Source organism: Tamandua tetradactyla, chromosome 18, assembly GCF_023851605.1.
Source record: "Tamandua tetradactyla isolate mTamTet1 chromosome 18, mTamTet1.pri, whole genome shotgun sequence".
Taxonomy (NCBI): Eukaryota; Metazoa; Chordata; class Mammalia; order Pilosa; family Myrmecophagidae; genus Tamandua; species Tamandua tetradactyla.
Window position 1 is genome coordinate 47074971 of NC_135344.1, and position 16217 is coordinate 47091187.

The 16217-nt window shown below is 42.4% G+C and overlaps 1 protein-coding gene across 1 annotated transcript in view; it reads right to left on the bottom strand.

Annotated features, from left to right (window-relative positions):
- Window positions 1-15188, bottom strand: part of MOCOS (molybdenum cofactor sulfurase) — a 62899-nt gene extending 47711 nt beyond the window's left edge. The window contains exons 1-3 of the mRNA XM_077135605.1: window positions 14986-15188; window positions 9077-9166; window positions 6797-6863 (exon numbers count right to left, since the gene is read on the bottom strand). Coding sequence (XP_076991720.1) covers window positions 6797-6863; window positions 9077-9166; window positions 14986-15127 — 299 coding nt within the window. The 5' untranslated portion in view covers window positions 15128-15188. The remainder of the gene's footprint in view (window positions 1-6796; window positions 6864-9076; window positions 9167-14985) is intronic.
- Between the last annotated feature and the right edge of the window lie 1029 nt (window positions 15189-16217).

Below are 16217 nucleotides of genomic sequence, written 5' to 3' on the forward strand. Positions count from 1 at the left end.
GCTTTTGGACTTGGCCAAGCTCAGAATACTGGAAAAGGGCTGTGCCCCAAGAATAGGGACACATAGAGTTGGGTACCAACTCTGACTCTTGATTGGCAAACCTGGGGAGCTAGGGACTGGCCCTGAAAAGGATTTATTTTTCCTCTTCTTTCCTTTTATTGTTATTATTTTAAACTATTTTAGTAGACCATTTAAGAAAGCTCCAGGCATTTTCAATTGTCAGCACTGACTCAGCATGGGGTTAAGGGATGTCTGAGAGCAAAGTAACTAGTCAGGTGAAGGAGATAATTTCATAAAGGGCATATCTTCCCTAAGAAAGGGAGAGGGCATGGTCCAGCACAAGTAATGGTCTCATTCAGAGAATTCGGATCCCAGAGGCTGGAAACAAACTGCTTAAGCCTACCTGCCTCAGCCCCTCTCTTGACCTTGCCTTTGGCAGGGGAACAATCTGCTGAGAATTAAAGGCACTGCACCACTTTATGCTGGTGAGGTGCTGCAGGCTGACAAGTGCCAGTTGCTGGGCAGGATAGGAAAAGCACAGAATCATAAAGACTGACACCTTGCTGAATCTCATCCTCAGGAAACTCTTATACTGAGTACACCCCCTTCTTAGCCCTGGGTCTGTCTTGTCTGGAAAAATCTGATTGGGGTTGATTCTATCTAGTAGGGCAAGAACCAGAAAAACAAGAGCTGAAAAACTTTGATCAGTTAAACAAAAGCTATGCTAGAGGTCTAGAGTAAGTTGAACTGAATTATAGACAAGGCCAGCCAACAAGAAAACCCTAGGTAAAAAGAGAGAAAACAACCTCCAGAATAAACTAAACAAGGAAAGCAGATGTCTAGACACCAACAAAAAAATCACAAGTCACACTAGGAAACACAAAGATATGGCTCAAAGGAACAAACTAACACTTCAAATGTGATACAGAAGTTGAAACAACTACTTAAAGATGTTCATACAAATCTTCTATATCAAATCAATGGGTTGAAGGAAAATATAGCAAAAGAGATGAAGGACATAAAGATACTGGTGACCATACAGAAGAATTCAAAAGCTTGAAAAAACAAATGGCAGAATTTATGGGAATGAATGGCACAATAGAAGAGATGAAAAACACAACAGAGACATACAACAGCAGATTTGAAGAGGCAGAAGAAAGGATTAGTGAACTAGACAACAAGACAGCTAAAATCCTACACATAAAAGAATAGATAAGGAAAAGAATGGGAAAAAATATGAGCAGGGCCTCAAGGAATTGAATGACAACCTAAAGTGCATGAATATATGTGTTATCAGTGTCCAAAGAAGAGAAGGAAAAGGAGGCAGAAAGAATAATGGAGGAAATAATCACCTAAAATTTCTCAACTCTTATGAAAAACATAAAATTACAGATCCAAGGATCACAGTGTACCCCAAGCAGGATAGATTCAAATAGACCTATTCCAAAACATACACTAATCAGACTGTCAAATGCCAAAGATAAAGAGAGAATTCTGAAAGCAACAAGAGAAAAGTGATCTATCACAAAGAAGGGAAGCTTGGTAAGCCTATTTGCAGATTTTCCAGCAGAAGCCATGGAGGCAAGAAGGCAGTAGTATGATATATTTGAGATACTAAAAGAGAAAAATTGCCAACCAAGAATTCTATACCCAGCAAAACTGTCCTCCAAAAATGAGGAATAGTTTAAAATATGTTCAGGCAGACACTGAGAAAATTTGTGAACAAAAGACCTGATTTACAAGAAATACTAAAGGGAGGCAGATAAGAAAAGACAGGAGAGAGAGGTTTGGAGAAGAGTGTGACTATGGTTGAAAGAGGAAGGCTAGGAGTATGTATGACACCAGAAGGAAAGATAGAGAATTAAAACTGGGACTATACATCTTAGCAAAACTTAGAGTGGACCATGATGGTAATTAAATGCAAAAATATAAGAATGTTTTTACCTGAGGGAGAGCAAACAAATGTGACTATTGCAAGTTGTTGAAAATGTAATGATATATGGAAAAAAATACAATCAATGCAGGCTAGGGTCTACAGTTAACAGTTACATTGTAATATTATTCCATTAATTGTAACAAAGGCAATATACCAAAGCTAAATGTCAATAGGAAGGGGATATGAGGAAGGGGTATGGGATTCTTTTTTTTAATACAGTTTTATTGAGATACACTCATACACCATACAAACCGTCTGAAGTATACGCTCTCTAACTCACAGTATCATCATGTAGTTGTGTATACATCCCCATGATCAATTTTGGAGTATTTTCATTACTCAGAAAGGAAATAAAAATAAAAAATAAAACCCAAATCCTCCTTATACACCTTATCCCTCCCCTTGCCCACCCAATGATCCATAGTATTGGTGTAGTACATTTGTTAACTGTTAATGAAAGAATATTAAAATATTACTGTCAACTATAGTCCATAGCTTGCAATAGGTACATTTTTCCTCATGTATCCATCTATTTTTTTTAACATTTGTTCCCCCTATTATTTATTTTTAATCCATATGTTTTACTAATCCATCCATACCATATATAAGAGGAGCATAAGACACAAGGTTTTCACAATCATACAGTCACACTGTGAAAGCTATATCATTATACAATGATCTTCAAGAAACATGGCTACTAGAACATAGCTCAACGGTTTCAGGCACTTCCTTCTAGCCTCTGGAATACACCTTGGACTAAAAAGGGGATATCTATACAATGTGTAAGAGTAACCTCCAGGATAACCTCTTGACTCTGTTTGAAATCTCTCAGCCACTGACACTTTATTTTGTCTCATTTCTCTCTTCCCCTTTTTGGTCAAGAAGGTTTTCTTAGTCCCTTGATGCTGAGTCCCAGCTCATTCTAGGATTTCTGTCTCATGTTGCCAGGGAGGTTTTCACCCCTGGCAGTCATGTTCCATGTGGAGCGGGGGAGGGCTATGAGTTTGCTTGCTGTGTTGGCTGAGAAAGAGATAGGCCACATCTGAGCAACAAATGAGGTTCTCTGGGGGTGACTTACGCTGAATTTTAAGTAGACTTAGCCTATCCTTTGAGGGGATAAGTTTCATATGAACAAACCCCAAGATTGAGGACTTGGCCTATTGCTTTGGTTGTCCCCACTGCTTGTGAGAATATCAGGAATTCTCCAAATGGGAAAGTTGAATTTTCCCCTTTTCTTGTCATTCCCCCAAGGAGACTTTGCAAATACTTCTTTATTCACTGTTCAAATCGCTCTGGAATTTATCTGGGCATCACACTGGACAAACCTACAAAATTTCATGCCCTATTCAGGGGTATGGATTCTTGTTGCTGTTGTTATTTCTCCTTTTTATTTTCTTATTTTTTATTTTTTATTTTTTTCCCTTCATTCGTTGCAGAAAAAATGGAAATGTTCTCATATAGATTGTGGTGGTGAATGCATAACTATGTGATTATACCAAGAGTCAATGATTGTTTATTTAGGATGGATTATATGATGTATGAATAAAACTTTATGAAAAATACAGGTGTTGGAGTGGATGTGGAGAGAGATATATTCCTATTCACTATTGGTAGGGAAGTAAATAGGTGCAGCCCCTTGGAGGGCAGTGTGGTGGTTCCATAGAAGGCTAAATATTGGGTTACCATATGATCCTGCAACCCTATTATTGAATATATACTTGGAAGAACTGAAGGCAAGGACATAAATGATGATTTGCACACTGGTGTTTATGGTAGCATTATTCATGATTTTCAATGGAAGACGAGGGCCCTGGATACATCAACTAATGAATGGAAGGGCGGACTGTGGTATATACATACAATTGAATATTGAGTGGGTGCAAGAAAGAATGAAGTTGTGAGGTATGTAAATAGCTGAATGAACCCTGATGACATTACACTGAGTGAAATGAGCCAGAAATGAAAGGATAAATATTATAGAGTGTCACTAGTATGGACTAACTATAATAAGCAAACTCGGATGATTGAATTGAATGTGGGCAGAGATCGGGATAACGTTCAATAAGGCTTATTGTGAAGGTTCCTAGATTGTAAGCTCTTACAGCAGTCATATCTATTCCTGAGTTTTAACTGTTATTTCTAAATTCTGAGATGCTGAGCTCTTTGTGCATAACCTGGCCATTCCCTGGAACTTCGGGCATCTATGTGACACCTGAGACTCAGAGTTACAGCTTTGCAGCTCTGAAATGACTTTCATACTCCACACAGCAACTGTTAAAGAAGCAGAAGAACAGGTCAGACTTCAGTTAGAGATATGAATGAAGTGGACTTGGTTAGGACTAAGGAAAATCAGAATAAAGGGTAAAGGATGATATTGACTGTATTTTAAAACTTCAACTTCTGTGAGACCAAAGGAAGAGATGTTGATTTGGTACAAAATTTATATTTTCTGTGCACACTATCTAATTTAACCTGGATGGTCAGTTATTTATTTATTTTAATTTCTTATTTTTTTAACTTTTTATTTGTGTTTATTCTCTAGCAGTATGTGCAGATAGAGAGAGTGCCTGTTCCTTCCTTATTGGGGTAATGATTACGGGACCAAGAGCATGTTTTTGCTCTATCTTTATTGGAATGTTAGCCAAGTGGATGCTTCTTAACTTTGGCTGACTTTAGTGTTCTACAGTTAACGTTCCATCACAACCCACAGGTGTCAGGGTTCTGAGCCTGCAGATGTTTCGCAAAGCTGTTGCTCTGACTTCTCTTATTTTTCTCTTCATTTCCCCCTTTTTGTTTTAGAAGGATCAGGCTAGGGACCAAGAGGAGCTTCCTGGGTCCTAGATATCTTTATCACAGTACACCTCCTTCTGGAGGATAGCCAGTCCTTCCAGCTAGAGTGCACATTTAACTGTTTCTGACCAAGGTCACGCAGTAGCAGCATCAGTTGCATGCAACGGCAACATCAGGTGGACAGAACAGACTTCACAAATCTTTCCCTTACATTCGGCCCTTAGATTCTGATTTGTTCACGATGTAAGCTATGGTTATTTTGGGGGTTAAATTTAGTTTATACAAATATTTATAAATACAGGACAAAGCATTAAAATATTTTTATACATGCTTAAAGGAATTTAGGTATCTAGATGATTTGAACATCACTAAGCCAGTACATCAAGAGTACACATTAAGAACAAATCCACTTACAGCAATATTACTTTAGATTACTAAATTAAGCCACCTTGTTTGGGGCAAGAAAAAGAAACATTTTCCAGCCAGTATAACATTTATAAAACAGAAAAGAAATATTACCCAGATTTGCCTAGTTTGAGGCACCCAGTACAATATGTTAGGAGACAGACAAACACATTGATGGTCAGTTTATTTAAACAATATAATTACATGGAACCTACAACAGGGAATAAAATTCTGTTATTCTGTGCAAGTTAATGTAATACCCCAATATACATCACAGAATATTTTGGGTAGAAAATTTTAAAACATATAAACTTCCCACCTGGGGAATTCCTGATCCCACCTGGGAAATTCCTGATATTCTTGCAAGCATTGGGGACAACCAATTTAATAAACCAAGCCCTAGATCTTGTGGCTTGCCCTCATGAAACTTATTACTGCAAAGGAGAAGCTAAGTCTACTTATGATTATGCCTAAGAGTCACTCCTAGAGAACCTCTTTTGTTGCTCAGATGTGGCCTCTCTCACTAAGGCAACTATGCAAATAAACTCACTATCCTCCCCACTATGTGGAATATGACTCCCAGGGGTATAAATCTCCCTGGCAATGTGGGACATGACTCCCACGGATGAGCCTGGCCCTGGCATCATGGAATTAAGAAAGCCTTCTTGACCAAAAGAGGGGAAAGAAAAGAAATAAAATAACATTCCAGTGGCTGAGAGATTTAAAATAGAGTCAAGAGGTCATTCTGTGAGGTAATTCTTAAGCATTATATAGAGATTCCTTTTTAGTTTTTAGTGTATTAATAGCTAGAGAAACTGTTGAACTGTAATGCATTAGCCTTGATTCTTAGTGATGCTTATACAACTATATAGTTTTTATGATGTGACTGTGTGATTGTGAAAACCTTGTGATTGATATTCCCTTTATCCAGTGTATGAGCAGAGGAGTAATAAAATAAAGAAAAAATAATAAATAATGAGGGAGAGAAGGGATATGGGATAATTAGGGTGTACTTTTTTATTATTATTCTTTTCTTAGTAATGAAAATGTTCTTAAATTGACTGTGATGATGAATGCACAGCTATATGACTACTGTGAGCCACGGATTGTATACCTTGGATGGATTATATGGTGTGTGAATATATCTCAATAAAATTGTATTTAAAAAAAAAAAAACGGCAAAAAAAAGAGATCAAAAGTTACCACCTAGAAATTATTTGCTAAAAAGTAACAACGTAGAAAAAAGGGCTGTTTAACATGAAAATACTTATAAAAAGGAAAGAAAACCTGAATAAAACAAGGCCGACTATCTAATGAAATATCTTATGAAAGAAAAACATAGAAACTGCTTTTCTTCTCTCTGAAATCAAGACTCAGGAGTCTGGGTCACTCTCCGCCCTCTGGCACCAGCCAGGAGCCATGCAGAACAGCCCTGTACACACCTCAGGCCTGCCCACCTATGCTTCTCATCTCCTCTGCTCTGAATCCACTCACTCTCACCTTCCTGTCCTCTGATCCTGATGTCTCTCATTACCAGTGAGCTGACATTTCACTGAACATGGTTTTCCTGAAATCAATTCTGAACCTTTGTGCAATGCAGGGAGGTGCAGGAAAGAGGCCTGTCACCCAGAGGTGCCCATGCAGGCTGGTGTCCCCACTGCTTACCTGTAGCGCACCTGCTCCACAGTGTCATAGGTGAGCTTGCTGCTGATGTTCTGGCTGTGGGGGTTACCTGGCAGGTACAAAAGCAAAGACTGAGTCACTACTATGGTCTCTCCTTTGTGTTTGTTCAAGACCCTCTCCCTCAGTTTCTCTAGAAGTTAAACATAATACTCCCAATGGCCCAGTAATTCCATTCCTATCCTCAAGAGAAATGAACAAATACATCCACACAGAGACTTGCACGTGAACCCTCATAAGCATTATTCATAATAACCAACCTCTGGAAACAGCATAAATATCCATCAATTGGCAAACAGACAAAATGTGCAACATTCATAAAATGGAATAATAGTCAGCTACAAAAAGCAATGAAGTGCTGATTCATGCTACAATATGGATGAAAACTGAAAACATGCTAGTGATAGGCTAAGTAAAAGAAGTCAGATGTAAGAGACCATGTATTGCATGATTCCATTTATATAAACACCCAGCAAAGGTAATTGTACAGTCACAGAAAGTAGATTGGTAGATGCCTGCAGCTGGGGGTGGGAGTGGGGATCCACTCTAAATGGGTGTGAGGGATGTTACTGGGGGGATGAAAATGTTCTCATTTATGGTGATGGTTAGCCCACTAGGTAAAATTACTAAAAACCATTTAATCAATAACCTGAAATCAGTGAATTTTATGACATATAAAATACAACTCAAAAAAGCAGCTACAACAAACTCCTCTTGCTAATAAAATAAAATGGGACACGGGAAGAGCTGGAAGTTGGCTCAGAGGCACCCAAGCCAGTGCAAGAACCTTATCTACAAGTTCCCTAACAGGTGGCCAGTTGACTCTGTTATTTAACTCCAAGGAATCAAGTACACAGTCTCAGAGGCTGCCCTATCTTCCAACCATGAGACAGTACCATGAATGCTACCAAATCAAAGTCCCTAGCTGTTGTCCACCATTTCCACCACTGCTGCTGGCCCCGTGCCCATAGAAACACAGCCATGTCCTCCTCCAAATGTGTGAAAGGTGTCACCTATTATCAAGGCAAGTCTCCCTTGATTTTAGCCTTCCTCTTAAGGATTACTACTAGTTGTTCTTCCTTCCTTGGGACACCCTGAATATGTCCTGGAGTATCACCATCTCCTATAATACACAGTCCCCAGACTTGAACACAGATCTCTGGAAAAGCCTAACCTGCAGAGGCCAAGTACCAGCATTTTTCATTAGCAAGGCCTGGACTATGTTGTTTTAGGTTATCCCCACTCCACACACCCCAAACACCAAATTGCACAACTGTCACTACCACCAAGACCACCAGATGTCCGTCTCCCATCAGCCTGTAACCTTCAGGACTGGGTGCATTTCCTGGTTGCCTTTCACTTGGTGGTTTTTAGCCTGCATCATCAGGACCACCAGCAGTCTCGATCCTGCCATCTAGCAAGCCAGCACCTTTCCCATGATGAGGATTCCTGAAAATGCTAAAGAAGCATAACTGCATAATTGCAAAAGCATAATAGATTAGAATCAAGATTAAGTTCCTCATTGGCATCTTCCGTGGACACTGTTCCCCAGATATCATCTCTGCTGGTCACCAGAGCCCTCTGGACAAGATCCAAACCCCTTATGTGGCATAACAGAACCTCCATGAACTGCTGCAGCCAGGTGGGGGGTTAAGGTTTGCACCGTGGAGCAAAACACCTGGTTCTAGCACTTCCCAACTGTGTGGCCTCTGGCTAGTTACCTGCCCTCTCTTGGGCCCATTTCCTCAATAGGGTGATAACAGAACTTATACCTCTTATAATGTGTTGAGAATGAATATACGGAAAGCATTTGGAACAGGGTAAATCTTGTTTATTGCTATTATCATTACCACTGCTATGACCCCTACTACTGCAGTTATTTCAAACTCCCTTTCCAAGGTTATCTTCTGCCCACTGTTCCTAAATAAAAAGCAAAATTTTCAGAGGGCCCCCAGTATCCTCCATGGACTTGACTCTATCTGTCTCTCCATTCATTACTCTACCACAGTCCTGCATTCCCTCTGTGCCCTCCTCAAGCTGGACCTTCTGGAAGTAACCTGTGTGCCCCTGAGGCAGTTTCCATGCTGGCCAGGCTAGTGCATTATAAATAAAACCCCAGGGCTTGTCTTCCCCCAGCACCCAGCAGAGTCCCGATCTATTCATCGAACATAAGCATCAAGATATCTGGTGAGTACAGTTGGCTGGTGTTCAATAAAAAAAAAAAAAAAAAACAGTTCTTTGGGTTTTTGGTGTATTTCTCTTTACCATAAACATTTTCCATGAGATCATTAGTGAAGCTTGTGAGCTGGCTCTGGGGGAACAATGTGGCTCCTGCGTGGTCAAGGTAAATAGTTCCTGAAACAAAACACAAAATAAAGCTGCCTGTTATTTTTCAGTAGTACTTCAGTCACTTTCCCTAAATCTGGACTCCGAACCTGATCAATACCCATTAGATGCATTTGGATGTATCGTTAAGCCTCTGATTTCTCCAAGCTTCTTGATATGTGCCTCAACTCAAGAGCGGGCATGGGCAGGAGGAAGAACTGTACCTTTCGTATTTAATGACCTTTAAGCCCTTGGTTAGCCAATTGTCTTGTGCACCTGGCACCACCTCCCATACATAGGGGCAGCCCAAGAGGCATCTGTGGTTACTGATGGAAAAGATATTTCACATTATAATGCACACCCTGTTCTGGAGGGACTCCGTGCCATTTCCCTGGCAGGAAAAGCCTTGATTCCACCTTCCCACTGTGAGAGCTAGGGTCCTTAGCCCTAGAACAGCCTTGAGACCATCAGAGAACGCTAGGAATGTAAACGATCTTTCCAGCCTCTCTATTAAGACAGAAATGCACATTTAAAACAAGAGTGAGCTACCAGGGTTTACCAATTGGGATAGGTGGAAAGGTTGGGTAACTCCCCGTGTGGGTAAGGGATGTGGGGAAAGCAGCCCGCTGGTACGTGACTCGTGGAAGGGTAAATTGGTTCAACTTCTGTATGGAGAACAACTGTTCACACTTTAAAGGAAATACGCCTGAACCTAGCAATAATTCATCTGGGAACTTCTCTTACAAATACCTGTGCTTTTGTGAAATACAGATATTAGGTGCAGCATTGTCTGGAAAAGCAAAAGATTGGAAATGCCCTAAATTTCATCAGTTTGTATTTAAGATAAAGAATTATTGTACACCCACCCAGTACTTTATAATTATTGACATGGAAGAAACTCTGAGATGCACTTTTTGGGGGATGCATGGTCCGGGAATCGAACCCGGGTCTCCCACATGAAAGGCGAGTATTCCACCACTGAACCACCTGTGCACCCTGAGATACACTTTTATATACATACAATGTGAATAGATCCATTCAACTTTTCATTTATTCACAAATGTTTTTTTTTTTAATTTTTTTATTAACGGAAAGAAAAAAAAAAGAAATTAACACAACATATTCACAAATGTTTTGTGTTTTTTTTTTTTTTTTTTTTGCAGGATGGGTTTTGTGGATTTAGAACAGCCTATTGAGATATAATCCATGTCATACAATTCACCCATTTAAAGTGTGCAAATTCAATCGTTCTTGATATTTTCACAGAGATGTGAAGCCATCACCATATCTAATTTTAGAACATCTCCATCATCCCAAAAAGAAACCTTGTACCTATTAACAGACACTCCCAAGTCCTCCCACTGCCAGCCCCTGACAACCACTAATCTACCTTCTGTTTCAAAAGATTTGCCTGTTCTGGGCATTTCACATAAATGAAGTCAAACAATATGTGGCCTTTTGTGTCTGGCTTCTCTCGGCATAATGTCTTCAAGACATAATATAGCATGTATCAGAATTTCATTCTTTTTATGGCTGAATAGTATTCCATTTATGGATATACTACATTTAAATATCCAGTCATCAGCTGATGGACATTTTGCGTTGTTGCCACATTCTATCTGTTATGAACAATGCTGCTATGAACACTGTGTACAAGTTTTATGTAGATGTATGTTTTCATATCTCCTGCGTATATACCTGGGGTAGAATTGCTGGGTCATATGTTCACCACATGTTTAACTTTTTAAGGAACCACCAGCTTTTTCCCAAAGCAGCTGCACTATTTTACATTAGCATCAGAAGTGTATGAATTTTCTAATCTTTCCACCTTTGCCAACTTTTTACTGTTTTTTTTTTTAATATAGTCAATCCTACTGGGTATGAAATAGTATCTCATCATGGTTTTGATTTACCTTTCCCTAATGACTAATGTTGTGGGACATCAGTTGTTTATTGGCCACTTGTGTATCTTCCCTAGAGAAGTATTTATCAAATCCTTTGCACAATTTTTAATTGGATTGTCTTTTTACTGCTGAACTATAAGTTTTTTATATTCTGCATAGAAGTCCCTTATCAGAATATGATTTGCAAATATTTTCTCCCAATCTGTGGATTGCCTTTTCACATTATTAATGGTGTCCACTGAAGTACAAACCCAATTTAACTATTTTTTTCTTGTTGCTGCTCACACTTTTGGTGTCATATCAAAAACCCACTGTCTAATCCAAGGTCATAAAGGTTTACACCTATGTTTTCCTCTAAGAATTTTACTGTACTAGTTCTTATATTTGGGTCTTTGATACATTTGAGTTAGTTTTTGAATGCTGTGTGAAGCAGGGGTCCACTTCCCTTGTTTACATCTCGATGTCCAGTTGTCCAAGCTTTATAGTTCTCAGTAACTGAGTCATACTTATTTTGATCAGTTTATTCCTTTGTATTTTATTCTTTTTGATGATATTTGTGTTAGTTTGTTTGCTGCCAGAATGCGATATACCAGAAATGGAATGGCTTTTAAAAGGGGGAATTAAGTGGCAAACTTACAGTTCTAAGGCTGTGAGAATGTCCAAATTAAAGCAAGTCTATAAAAGTGTCCAAATTAAGGCACCAACAAGAGGTTACCTTCACTCAAGAAAGGCCAGTGAAGTTTAGGTTTTTTCTCTCAGCTGGAAAGGCACATGGTGAACATAACAACATTTGCTAGTTTTCTCTCCAGGCTTCTTGTTTCATGAAGCTCCCCAGAAGGCATTTTCCTTCTTCCTCTCCAAAGGTCTCTGGTTGCATGAGCTCTCATCATTCAGGTCACTTCCTTACTCATGGAGCTTTCATTTATCTTCAGGCCATTAGAAAGCAGCACTCCCACCTTTTCCAAGGGTCTATGCAGCGGCCCATCTTTCCCTGAATGCAACCTTGGGGGACACTGGAGAGACCACCTTTTTCCTGGCTCCACCCTCTCCAAGCATCGGGGCCACACCCAGGCTCTCTGCCATCTCCAGGGCACACGCTCAATCCCACCATGTGGTGGCAGCCAGGCTCTCCCCAAGCCCCAAGGAATGCGCTCCAACCTCCCCAAAGTCTGAAGTGGCACAACACTTTCACTTCAACAAGATGGAAGACCCATCCTCTGCCATTGGGGCAAACTCACCCTCTTTACATGCTTGGGTAGGTCCACTCTCCTGGCTCCCGGCTTCTTGACTGTAGACTTTAGTTTCCATAGTTCTGCCTCTGAAGTTATTTTACCTTCACATTGTCCCTTTTCTGAGCCCCGCCCCCCCCAGTCCAAAGTGGCAGCAGCTTCATTTATACTGGTCCCAGAGCACTTCTGCTGGCTTTCTATATAGCAAGCAAGGATTGTGCCCATCAGACAGAAGGAGTTTCCACAAGTCTTTCCTGGATAACTCCATCTCCAATCCTGGCTTTCTCTGAAATGGCTGACTGATTCCACATTTGGCCAAATCCTCACACAGGGCATTGTTCTCTGGGGTCTCTCTTCCTGGAAGCCCAGAATTTTCCAGAAAATTTCTGGTTTCTTTGTACCTGAGAGCTCAGTTCTCAGCTTGCCTCTTTCCTGTCACATTTCACTATAAGCTGCAAGGAGAAACCAGGCTGCACTTTCCACATTTAATGCAGAAATCTCTTCTGCTAAATATCCAAGTCCACGGCTTTTAAAATCTGCCTTCCAGCCAAAGCCACTAGTCAAATTTGCCAGATTATCTGCTATTTTAAAATAAGGATCACCTTCCTTCCACTTTGCAGTAACATATGCCTCATTTCTGTCTCAAACCTCTTCAGAGGTATCTTTAGAGTCCACACTTTTACCAAAAGTCTCTTCAAAGCATTCTAGGCCTTCTCTATCAAGCTCCTCACAACTCCTCAAAAATCCCCTCCTTATCCATTTAAAAAGCCATTCCAACATGTTTAGAATTTGCAAACTGCAGCAGCACCCCACTTCTCTGGTACCAAAATCTGTTCCAGTTTGCTAGCTGTGAGAATGCAATATACCAGAAACAGAATGGCTTTTAAAAAGGGGAATTTAATAAGTTGCAAATTTACAGTTCTAAGTCTGTGAAATTGTCCAAATTAAAGCAAGTCTATAGAAATGCCCAAATTAAGGTACCAACAAGAGGTTACCTTCACTCAAGAAAGGCCAATGAAGTTCAGGGTTTCTCCCTCAACTGGAAAGGCAAATAGCAAATATGGCAATGTCTGCTGTCTCTCTAGGCTCCTTGTTTCATGAAGCTCTCCTGGGGGCATTTTCCTTCTTCATCTCCAAAGATCTCTGGCTGGTGGATTCTTGGCCTGGTGGTTCTGCTGTGGTTCTGTGGCTCTCTCTTCATTCTCAAGCTTTCTCTAAAATGCTTCCACTTTTAAAGGAGTCCAGTAAACAGTAAATCTCCATGGAGATAATCTAATCAAGTTTCTAACCTACATTATTGAATAGGAATTAAGAGAAACAGCTGCTCCCACAATACTGATTAGGATTAAAACATGGCTTTTCTAGGGCACATAATCCTTTCAAGCCAGCACAGTGTTAAAAGTATTCTGAGAAAGAAATATGAAGTGGAAGGTCTCACACTACCTGACTTTAAAGTATACTATGAAGCTACAGTGGTCAAAACAGCATGGTACTGGCATAAAGATAGGTACACTGACCAATGGAATTGAATTGAGTGTTCACAAGTAGACCCTCTTATCTATGGACAAATGATCTTTGATAAGGCAGTTAAGACAACACACCTGGGACAGAGCAACCTCTTCAATAAATGGTGTTTAGAGAACTCAATATCCATATGCAAAAGAATGAAAGAAGATCCATACCTCACACCCTATACAAAAATTAACTCAAAATGGGTCAAAGACCTAGACATTAGGGTAAGACACCTAAAACCTGGATGCCAGGTGCCACGACCTCCCCACTCAACCTCTGGCCCCGCCCCTACATCCCGCAGGAGGCTCTAAGACTCACCAAGATTCTTCCACCAAGGTTCCAGCTGAAGTCAAATCTCTAACCGGTGCCCACCCCCTCCAATGCCCAACCCCAGCAGCAGTGGGCTGGGGGTCGGCCACTGGGCCACATGGAGTTGAGATGATTTCTAATTTAACTAGAGACCCTTCATCTGGAAAACTAAAAGGCATGATGTGATCCCCGTCCTAGCGTCCAACTTAAAGGTTCACCCTGTACTTAAAGCTCCTGTTGCACAGTTTGCTGATTATTTAAGTCCCCCAACAAGCCAGCGTTCAGAGGCATTGTTCAGACTCTACTAGACTGAGCAAAACAAGGCTCTGGACATAAAAACTGCTTGTGGGCAATCTCTGGGTCTCAACGCTAAGGGCTGGTCGCCTACAAGCGCTCCTGCCGCTGAAGCGGGCATCCTAGCAGACACGGTCGCTGGACGTTCCTGCACTTTGCAACCTCGTCTCCGGCTGGACCTTTAGGGTCGGGGGGCCTCGGGGCAAGAGAAGCAAAGAGAAACCTAGGCTCTTTCACGGAGGGTGGGAAAAAGTGAAAAAGAACTAGATTGGTCCTCCGCCACTGGAAAGTCAAAAGCGAAAGGGTAGCAAGAAGTCCAGGGGCTCTTTGAAAATTACTGCTTTTTCTTTCTTTTCTTTTTATATATGTTATATTTCACAATTAAAAAAACATTTAAAAGTAAAAATAAAAAACACACACACAAGAAAAGAAGAAGTCCTGGGCTGCAAGTGTCCCTCCCGGTCCTCCGATTCAAAACGCGTCCCAAACAAGATAGCTCGATTCTCAGCTGGAATAAAAGCGCTTTCCACCGGGCTGCAGAAACCCCGTAGCCCCCACGGCCCCGCGCAGCTGCGCCCGCCGGCTCACCTGTGGGTCTTACCTTCCAGTCGGCCGAATTCGCGCGCCCGCAGCTCGCGCAGGCTGAGCTGGCCGTAGCGGTGGGCGAACTGCGGCGCGCTGGGGTCCTGGAAAAGCGCGAAGGCGGCCAGCTCGGTCCCCGGCTGCTCTGCCCCGCCGGCCATGGCGCTGCCCGCCCGCTGCGCCTAATCCTCCCGGCGGCGAGAAGTGCCGGCCCGCTGCGACTCCGACTCCGACTCGGTCCGGCCGCGCCTCCTCCTCGGCCAAGGCGACGGGGTCCCGGCCGGGGGCGGTGCCTCGTGGGACTGCCCGGCAGGCCCAAGGCGCGCTGAGTCACGGAGTTTCACTCCTTTCCTGCCCTTTGTGCCACCTGAGGGCGGGGACAGGGATGCCCGGGTTTTGCTTTCTTTCTTTCTTTTTTTTTTTCTTTTAAGGTATTTTTTTTAATTATGGAAACATATATACCACAAAAAATTCCCACCTCAGCCACTCCCACGTTTTTGCTTTCTTTTTGAACAGCTTCCTAATGGGTCCCACGTAGGTGCCCCCAGACACTTGAGTACAAAGTTCTCGTTTATCTGGTTCTTCTGCGGAGTGAGCGGTGGCAGGAGCAGCGACATGCTTCTGCAGAGCTCGGCATCCTGGAAAACCCGCGCGTCTCCCCGCCCGGCCATCGCCCGCTGCGGGCCGTTTGCCATCGAACTTCGACTCCTCGGGCTGCTCCTCTGTACCGGGGCATGTGCTTGGCGATTCTGAGAATGCAGCTGAGCAGAGGCTAGGGGAGGGAAAAGACTGGGGAACCACGAGGTTGCGTAAGAAGGGCTCGGCGGCTGCGTACCGCAAGAACCGGGAAGCTCGAGTGTCCCAGCGCGCCTGCTAGGGGATGGCGCGGGCAGAGCGGCTCTGTCCCGGGGCTCCACCGCCTCAAGCATGGAGCAGCTGGTCAAACCCACGTGTGGGAGGTGAGGGGCTGGATGGGGGCGGGGGGAGAGTAGATACGCCTAGCCCGGGACGGGGGCCTTCACGAGGAGGGGGAGGGGTTTCAGGTGATCCTAGATACGAGGCTCCTCCCGCGGATGAGTTGGAAAGGGTCAAGTACTGGGAGACGGGCGAGGTGTTCATTGTGGAACCAAGTCGGGGCTTGAGGTGAGGGGGTGTTGGAGGGTTGCCCAGCGCTAGAAGGTACTTGCTGTGGAGGCCTTGGTAAGGGGTCTCTGATGCAAGCCCGGTGGGAGCCCCAAAGATGGGTTCATT